The sequence below is a fragment of the Gymnoscopelus braueri genome, assembly GCF_963280865.1.
Source record: "Gymnoscopelus braueri genome assembly, chromosome: 18".
Classification (NCBI taxonomy): Eukaryota; Metazoa; Chordata; class Actinopteri; order Myctophiformes; family Myctophidae; genus Gymnoscopelus; species Gymnoscopelus braueri.
In genome coordinates this window covers 2522376-2532375 of record NC_137618.1, presented here as the reverse complement: position 1 = coordinate 2532375, position 10000 = coordinate 2522376, and the positions used below count along the sequence as shown (strand labels likewise).

At 43.7% G+C, this 10000-nt stretch overlaps 1 protein-coding gene across 1 annotated transcript in view; it reads right to left on the bottom strand.

Moving 5' to 3' along the window:
* Positions 1 to 10000, bottom strand: part of LOC308105816 (inactive dipeptidyl peptidase 10-like) — a gene marked incomplete at both ends in the record, with an annotated part of 317527 nt that overhangs the window by 132397 nt on the left and 175130 nt on the right. Inside the window, 1 exon segment of the mRNA XM_080456741.1 lies at positions 4873 to 4990. Within this exon segment, the coding sequence (XP_080312867.1) occupies positions 4873 to 4990 (118 nt within the window).

The window sequence follows — 10000 nt, the reverse complement described above, 5'->3', positions numbered from 1 at the left end:
GGGCGCTCTAACGAAACTTTGGGATCATCCAAGGAGTTTCTGAGAAGGAGAGGCCGGATGTGGATCATTCCGGTCGGCCTTTACAATGTTAACTCCTTGACTAAAAGCTTAATATCTCCATTTCTTTTTAACGTGGTGGAAGCGAGCCGTTTTCGATCGGCGATCACAGCGATCACAAAGGGTTTAACCCTTTGTTACTCCTCGTTTCCCCTACTTTTTCTCCCCGATTTAACAGTGATTGATTCCTCCCCATTCCTGTCTCTGCTGTTGTATCCTACTGACTCGTCACCTGCAGTGAGGAGCCCCCAGCAGGAGGACGTATAGAGCCTTTGTCCTATTCCTCCCGCCCAACACTCCCCACCCCGGCTTCCCTCCCCCGAACACGGGCCAATTGTGATTGAACAGACACTCTACGAAGGCAGATGCATCACGGTGGATTTGAACCCACAACCGCCGTGGTGGTGGCAGACACTTTACCACTGCGCCCCCCTCAGGCGCCCCCCTGACGGACATTGCCAAAGACGACTTTTACGACTTTTTTGTGTTTCCACTAGATGGCGCTCTTCGCTAACACGTGAGTGACCATTTCATCCACAGATGCACACAGAACCAGGAGATCACGTGATCCCGAGATTTAACTGCTCCATTCACTTCCTGGTTAACGTCTTTGGAAATGGTCTGTATCTCGCCTCCTGTGTCTTACTATGCATTATTGACGAGACATGCTATTTTAAACGGCCTATAACAAGCCAACGGGGGCGCAATAACATGTTTTTTGTTTTTTTGCAGAAGCACAGTGAAACCCTCAGTGATTAGCAACCGTCAGGGGATCCATCATACTGGAGATAAATGTTCTGTGACTACTTGAAAAGGTTAAGAAAATCGCTGGCAGTGGGTGATTCATTCATTTATTTATTCTTGCAGTGAAAGAGTTAACTGTGGCTACTTGGGGGGTGCTCGGGGGTAAAAATTATTGGCTACTCTAAATTTAAAAAAATAATACAAAACTAGAAAAAGTGCTCCTCGAGCACAGGTCTCCGCCAGGTCAGGTACGTTATTGTGGCCTCCTGGTGGCGCTATAATAGGCCAATGTGAAAAGGGTGCCATTTATTCTTAGGTCTTTCACGGCAATCGGACACTGCATTCATGATTTGAGGCATTTTGTTCCAAAAATGTGTTTTGCTAAATTAGACCTGCTGTGGCGCTATAACAGGCCAATGTGAAAGGGTGGCATTTCTTCCTCGGCCTAGTGGGAATGTGCGTGTGAAATTTCACGGAATTCGCAAGCTGCGTGCATAGTTTGAGGCTTTTTGTTCAAAACAGACCAATCCTGCAAACTTTGGAAGCCTACCATAGGCAATGAGGATGGAATATGGGAAATCGGACAGATTCGTGTTGATCACATGACTATAGAGATACTGTGTACCGATTTGCATGACGTTTGGATAAAATCTGTAGGAGTAATGTAAAGAAATGGGTTTTACACAAATCGGCCTCCTGGTGGCGCTATAACAGGCCCATGTGAAAAAATTGGGGCAGAGGTTCTGAATTGGCATCTAGGGAGTGTGTGTGCAGAGTTTCGGAGCAACCGGGCCAACGGTGCCGGAGATTAGCTGCTAACACACAGACAGGACAGACACACACACGGACACACGGACACACGGACGGACGGACAAGGGGCAAAACATACTCTCTCGCCATGCCTTTCGGCCTGGCGGAGACAATAAAAGAAAACTGTGGTTACTTGTGAGACAATCCAGTGGTCGTACACGCTATACCTCTCAACTCCACTCTCAGGTTTCTAATCGAACCGTACACAGAGGCAGACGCACGGTAAACAAAAGGTCTTGGCCCGGATATATCTGCTGATGGCTACGAGAGAAGCCCGGGAACATTATGTCTCTCTCGCCCCCCCCGGAGGCTAAATGATCATCAGACGCCGGCCGATGACTTCTAGGATTGTGTTATGCTTGTCTGTTTCACTTTGAAAGCCGTTTCACCAGCTGGAAGTGGGTTAACCCATTAAGACCCGGAACGGTCTTAATGTAATTTTAAGATTTATTTGGCTATTCAAAAATGGCAGATCTACAAGGTCATAGCACGGCACATGAGCTTGTAGATCTGCAATTTTTTTGAAAAATCGTGGAAAGTGTGTGCAAATCTTTAAAAAAAAAATATGTATTTGGCCGCGGACCCCCATCTCAAAATATTTTGTTCAAGGGACCGCCAGAAGCAAAAATTTGAGTTAAAAACTGTTAACAATTTTAAAACATTTTCACAAAATAGCAGATCTACAAGTGCTACGAGCTTGTATATCTGCTATTTTTGAATAGCCAATAAGTATAAGATAATGGTTTTAGCTGAAATGACACAGATGCGTTCCCGGTCTTAACGAGTTAAGTGCTTGTTGCATCCTAACAGTTTATGCATCATGACGCGTACAGAATATTGAAGGCATAACACTGTCCAATATACTCCACAGGTTCCTCCATCATAAAAGACTCACTGATTGTCAATTAGAGAGAATATTTATGACACATACACGGCCAGGCTGTTGTTTGGCTCACAGCCAGACATCACTGGACTGTTTCTTGTGCTGAGATACACTTCTGTTACGACCAGCGTCAGATGGATTAAAGCTGCACTATCCTTCCACCCCAGATTTGAACCCGGTTTCCTGTGCAAGTGTTGACCTGTTTACCATTGAGCCAATAGAGCCAATCGCTTTCAAAGATTTGCACACATTTTCACGATTAAAAAGAACATAGCAGATCTACAAGCTCGTATATGGCTTGTATATCTGCTATTTTTGAATAGCCAAAGTATAAAATGACGGTTTAAGTGGTTACACAGATGTGTTCCGGGTTTTAATGGGTTAAAGGTAATGGAAAGAAATGAAGCATCTGAATTAGAGATGCGCGGATCACGGTTTTAGCCGCGTTTGCCACGGATAACCACAGTTTGGGTGGATTTGGGTCGATCAAATATAATTATTAGTTAATATTGGATAAACCGCGGGTGAAATAATGTGGGAAATTAATTCCCGCATTATTTGCGTGCGTGCGTTTGTAGTATTTTAATATTACGTTATTTTCCATCAGGCACAAATTAGCCGCCTACTACACTTGCTTTTGCCGGCATGGGGTCCTTTAACGTCCAAAGAACAACACAGTGGACTAAAGGCAGCTACAGTGAGAGAAACTTAACTGAGGGTTTAAAACTAAATTAAAAAAAGAAAGGGGAAATAAAAGTTTGGCGAGGGAGTGATTTAGTGAAGTTCTTAACCCTGCTGACGACGACGAGGCTTATAGATATGTCTTATGAAAAGTTGCGTCGTGATAAAGTGACGGAGGGCTTGCTGTTACCATGGATATGGATGTATTGTATACAGTCACTACATCTTGTTGTTACCATGGATATGGATGTATTGTATACAGTCACTACATCGCGACAGTGGTGAGAGACATTGTTTGTACAAGTACTTATATCCATATAGAATCCCATGTGCATCCCAGGTCGGTGCGGATCTATAAATAGGATGATATAATCGCCGCGGATGGATAATGAACGCGTACACGCGGATTCGGGTGACGAAAAAGTCCATCGGCGCATCTCTAATCTGAATCTAGCTGCACACACACCACTGTGCCGCAGCAACTCATAACATCTACACACACACACACACACGCTATAGCTATACACATATTGATCATAATGATCATTAGTATGGCAGGAAACACTCAGCTGTTCAAACATTGCCTCTGAACATGTTTGATGTTTAATTATGAATCATAAACCATTAACAGAGAGAGGAGACAGGAGCAGGAAGAAGAGATAGAGCATCTCTTCTCTCAGCATGCTGAGAGGAGAGATGCTCTATCTCCTTCTTCCTCCTCCTCTCTCCACTCAGCATGCTGAGAGGAGAGAGAGGAGCAGGAAGAAGGAGATAGATCCTCTCTTCTCTCAGCATGCTCCTTCAAAATCCCTGCTTTGAAAGCAACCCCAGTAAAGCAGCCATGGAACACAAAGAGTGGATATTTATGGTGATCAGTTGTGACCATTTTACTTCCACATTGCACATAATTTAACCACTTACGGTAGGGTGATGTTCCTTTGTTAAAATAGGTTTTAAATAGCTCTATATTCTGATTGTACTCATTGCTATAGAGATCATTTTAGAGGTCAGGTATACCAATTTTATCCAATCAGGATGGAGAGAACTCACACAGGATACACAAGAAATTAGCAGACACACAATTGGAACTGGAACACTGTTAAATGTAATCTGATAATTGGGTACTCTCTCCTGATTGGCTGAAATTTGGCCACCCATCTGAAAATGGATTTTCAGTTTATTAAACAGCTGGAGAGACGGGGCGACTCCTGTTTGAACAAACACTCTATAGGGCATAGCAGTGGCGGCCATTTTCTGGTTCCACTCCAAAATAGTCAATGCATTTTTCCCATTGACATTTCCAAAAATATTTATATCAATTATTTTAAGCCTAGAATCAAGCCATCCAGGGTCCTGGTGAATCATGAGCATAAAACATTTTTTTCTGTGATTTTATTTTATTTTATATTTAATTATATGACATACTATATCTAATAAATACCCTTTGTTTTGCCGTTTTCAAAAAGTTTTTTTTTACAGAATCAAACGTTTTATGGTCATGATTCACCAGGACCCTGGATGGCTTGATTCTAGGCTTTAAATATTCCATATCAATATTTTTGGAAATGTCAATGGGAAAAATGTCTATTTTGGAGTGGAACCAGAAAATGGCCTCCACTGCTATGCCCTATAGCAGGGGCTCTCAAACGTTTTTATACCAAAACCCCATATTATAAGGGATTTTTTTGGGAGGTTACCTGGTGTAAGGAGGATGACTGACATGGTGATGAGGGAGCAGACCCCCAGGATGACCAGCAGAGCGATGGCGATGCCCTTCCAGTTCTTCTCAGGAGGACCCCCACCCCCACCCAGGTCCTGGAAGGAGAGAGGAGAGAGAAAAGGGTTTAATACAGTTCCTCTGAGGAGGACCCCCTCCCCCACCAAGGTCCTAAAGGAGAGAGGAAGAGAGCGGAGGGTTTAACATGGAAACAACCTTAGCCTGGTAAACCCCTCCCTCCGGAAAACTCATTCCCATTTGTTTTCAGCAGTGAGTCTGGCCTACAGGCCTGTCTGGGTGTTTCTCAACATGAACTGTCCTATCAGCGTCCTCGCTCAATGTTCTGTGATTGACAGCGAAGGTTGGCCAATCAGGTGGCGAGTTTGAGTGAAACCGAATGGAACCGAGTCCAGCCTGAGTGCACCCGACCAAAAACGAGATAAAATCATGATTAACACAATAACTGCCAAAGACGTTTATAAACGTCTTTGAGAAAATAGCTGTTGCCTGCCAAAGACGTTTATAAACGTAACAAAAAAACAAAAAAAAAAAAAACTTAAAAGAAAAAAAAAAAATCTAAAAAGATTCTCTAATTTTTTAGTTTTGAAGTTTTTTCGATATTCAAAACTAATAAGGAGATAACAATTTCCAAAGATTTGCTGCTCCATCCACTTCAATGTTAAAATTCAAACGGACAAACAATTCACACCTGGCAGAGGCTACAGACTGCTCTATTAAAACTCTGGCAGGGTAAGTGTTAATTGTACAAACTACAACTGTGCAAATTGCTATAAAGTGCCAAACATCAGTACCAGAGGTCCTCTCTGTTACACATAGCAAACACATAAATTAATAAAGCACACACGTGCAAATATTAAAATGCCAGGAGCTGGGCTGTTGGGCAGAAACAGACAGACATCCAAAAGGAAATAGAGTCTGCACACTGGCTCAGGCTCTAAGGACAATATTGATCGGGATTTCCATCCAGATAATATGCTGATAATTAATCTACTAAAATATTTACAACTAGAAAAAGTGCTCCTCGGAGCACAGGTCTCCGCCAGGTGGCGCTATAATAGGGAAATATGTGAAAAGGGTGTAATTTCTTCTTAGACCTTTCAATCGGACACTGGATTCATGATTTGAAGCATTTCTTTCAAAAAATGTGTTTTGCTAAATTAGACCTGCTGGTGGCGCTATAACAGGCCAATGTGAAAGGGGTGGCATTTCTTCCTCGGCCTAGAGGGAATGTGCGTGTGCAATTTTATGGAAATGGAAAGCTGCGTTCATGATTTGAGGCATTTTGTTCAAAACGGACCAATCCTGCAAACTTTGGAAGCCAACCTTAACCAATGAGGATGGAATATGGGAAATCGGACATATCCGGGTTGATCACATGACTATAGAGATACTGTGTACTGATTTGCATGACATTTGGATAAAATCTGTAGGAGTAATGGGAACAAATGGGTTTTGCAAAACTTGGCCTCCTGGTGGCGCTATGACAGGCCCATGTGAAAAATGTGGGGCAGAGGTTCTGAAAAACCTATGCTGCTATATATATATCAGTGGTTCTCAAACGTTTTCATATCAAGGACCCCCAAAATGATATGTATTCGTCTGCGGACCCCCCATCTCAAAATATGTTGTTCCAGGGACCCCCTGAAGCAAAGATTTTTGTAAAAAAAATAAAATAATACAGTATATTCAAAGATTTGCACACATTTTCACTATTTAAGAAAAATAAATAGCAGATCTACAAGCTCGTAGCGCGGAGCTTGTAGATCTTTATTTTTGAATAGCCAAAGTATAAAATAATGGTTAAAACACATACGATGTAGAGAGATGGAGATACAAGGTTTCCGCCCGACATCGACGATACACAAGCAGTGCCGCCAGGCTTTGCATGAAGCCACGCGCGTGTGAAGAAAATACATGTTGTGTGATTTGAATACGGCGAGCTGTGATACGTCAATGTTAATTCTGACCATGCCTCTCTTCAAACGATACATCCCGCTAACCCTACGAACCCTAGGTTTGAAGTGCTCATTTGGCTATATAGTTGCTTCTTTTGTGCTTGTTTTCATAGACCTGGTTGCTTATTTCTCTCGCGAAATATGGGTTTCTGCCTCTACAAGGGTAGCGGCAGAAACCCGTCAGCCCCCCAAAAAAACAATGGAGTTTGCATGTTCTCCCCGTGTCGGGCATGTACCCTCACAAAAAACGCAGTAACCCTGGTCTCTATACTGCCTCCCCCTGGTCAGCCGGGGCGCCTGATGGAGGGGAAAGGAACTGGTTGGAATAACATGTTCCTTCCACGCGCTACGTCCTACCGGGGAAACTCCCCCCTGTCAGGTGACAAGAAGTTACGTCCTACCGGGGAAACTCCACCCTGTCAGGTGATAAGAAGTTACGTCCTACCGGGGAAACTCCCCCCTGTCAGGTGATAAGAAGTTACGTCCTACCGGGAAACTCCCCCCTGTCAGGTGAGGTGACAAGAAGCGGCTTGCTAGCTCTCATGCATTGAAGTAGGCACGAGCTCGGCTCTAGGCTCTCCCTAAGCTGGCAGAGGGAGAGTAGCGCCCAGGATTACTTAGATCAGGGGTCTTCAACAGGGGGTCCGGGACCCCTAGGGGGTCCTCAGAGTTACTAGGGGTCCGCCAAATCTTTGTGTGATATGATTTTTTTTTTTTAACCTTAACCACTTGAACCCTAGCATCTGTTTTCTGAGGAGAACTTTAGCCAAAAAATAGCAGATCTACAAGCTCACAACGCCTCGCTTGTAGATCGGCTATTTTTGGCAAAGAGGTATATAGTGTGTAGAGGGGAAAGTGTAGAGGGGAAAAGAACAGACCAAGTAAACAAAAAAAGTTTAATCTGAAACACAATTTTATATAATATACTGTAGAGGGGGCCCCTGCTTCATCTCTCTCTCAGCTAGGGGGTCCTAGCTTGGCCTGAAAACGTTGAAGACCCCTGACTTAGATAATTGGCACTGGGTGAAACACCTGTGGAAAGACCGCTGGGTTTGAGCGATCTGAGCGACCGCGGAGAGGAAAGCGATACGATCTTTGAAATGGTCAGTCCATGCAGCGCTAGATTGAGGGAAGCATCTCAAGAATCCCTGGCTCTTAAACAGGTCTCTCTCCTCCACGTCTGCTGGGTTGTGATAAGGCTCTTAAACAGGTCTCTCTCCTCCACGTCTGCTGGGTTGTGATAAAGGTGAATTAAGCTGGAAATGTTCCCTCCTCCACACACACGTCCCTCCTGGCCTCAATTACCCAGAAAACCCTGCCGGCGCGGCCAAGAGATTACTGGACACGAAATCCACTAATGCTGCACTGTGATTGGCTGCAGGGGGAGAATAGGTGAGATAATCACTAATTACACCCAGAAGTTTTGGGGAAGAAAATTATATATATATATATATATATATATATATGCAACAAACAAAAAAAAGATCACGATTTTCCCTCAAATCGATTTGCTGAGAGATCAGAGCACGGAAACTATTTAACCCTTTAAGACCGGGAAAGCATTATTTGTGTCATTTTAAGATCTACAAAAGATTTACAAGCTCATAGCTCAAGCTATGAGCTTGTAAATCTGCTATTTTTCGATAGCCCAAAGACATCCAAAAATGACATGAGATGTGTTCCCGGTCTGAAGGGGTTAATCTATTGGCCAACTGTGTGTAGTGCTTTAAAAACTCTGCCAAATGGAGGTGGCTTTCCTCACTAAGCTGTCTGATAGTGGAGTCTCACAAAGCCCAATCTGGGAACCCATCGCCAAATAAAAAGGAAAAACAGCGCCCTCTGCTGTTTTTTACTCTTTCACTTGGCTCTGGGCCGAGCTGAATGGAGCACCCGTGCGCAAGGAAACCGGGGTTTTTGGTCTGCCCTCAGCGCTCCACTTCAAGTGGTGCGCTTATGTTTTCATTCCCACTAACAATATTTCTACACAGAACACTAACACCATTTCTCCCAGAGAACATGGATTGTTTTGGTTATAAGCCCACTTGTTTCTATGATGAAGGAGCAAGTTAAAATGTGAATATCTTTCCGTGGTTTTGTCTGCTCCAAGGACGCTATTGTTAAATGAGTTTTGGTTTGTTTTCAGTGGGAAAGGAGCGCACAGACAGTAAATCCCGCCCACTACATTTGATTGGGTAAAGCGCAGCCTGCTTCCTGATCTGAAGGCACGCCCACTTGTAAGCTAACACGCACACGAGAATCTGTTCTTGAGAGATTACACAAAGCCAGACTGTTGCCTCGCACGACGTGGCTGATGCACGCTTGATTAGCAGACTATTGGTCACCTCTAATAATCAATGACAATAAAAAGGAAAATAAGGTTATATTCCCTTGTCAGCCTGTAGACAAAAACGCTAAAACATGGAAAATAAAAGCATGTAACATAACAACCATTACATTCAACATGTCGACGGGCCCACACACACAAACATATGGTCACTGCACCCTAGATTTGGTGATCTCTAGAGCAGGGACCCTAGAGCAGGGACCCTAGAGCAGGACCCCCTGTCTTCAACAGGGGGTCCGGGACCCCTAGGGGATCCTTAGAGTTACTACAGGGGGTCCACCAAATCTTTGTGTGATATGATTTTTGTTTTTTGCATTAACCACTTGAACCCTAGCATCCCTTTTCTTAGCATCCTAGCATCCAAACTTTAGCCAAAAATAGCAGATCTACTCACAGCGAGCTTGTAGATCGGCTATTTTTTGGCAAAGAGTTATAGATGTAGAGGTAAAAAAGTTTGTGTTTTATCTGAAACACAATTTTATACAATATAGAGGGGGTCCCTGCTTCATCTCTCTCAGCTAAGGGGTCCTTAGCCTGAAAACGTTGAACTTCCATGCTCTAGAGGCTTGAGTATCACCATTGACAGGATCATTGATAGGTCTGAGCTATCAAAACCTGTTGTTTTTCTTAGCATGATTGTTTCTGATCTGCAGAATAACAACGGAAAATGCACTGTAAAAAAAAGACGTATTTTTAGCCTTTCTGCAGGCAACGAGAGTTCCCTCGTGGCCTACCCTCCCTACCTACCCTCCCTACCCCTGTCCTACCCTCCCTACCCCTGTCTGACA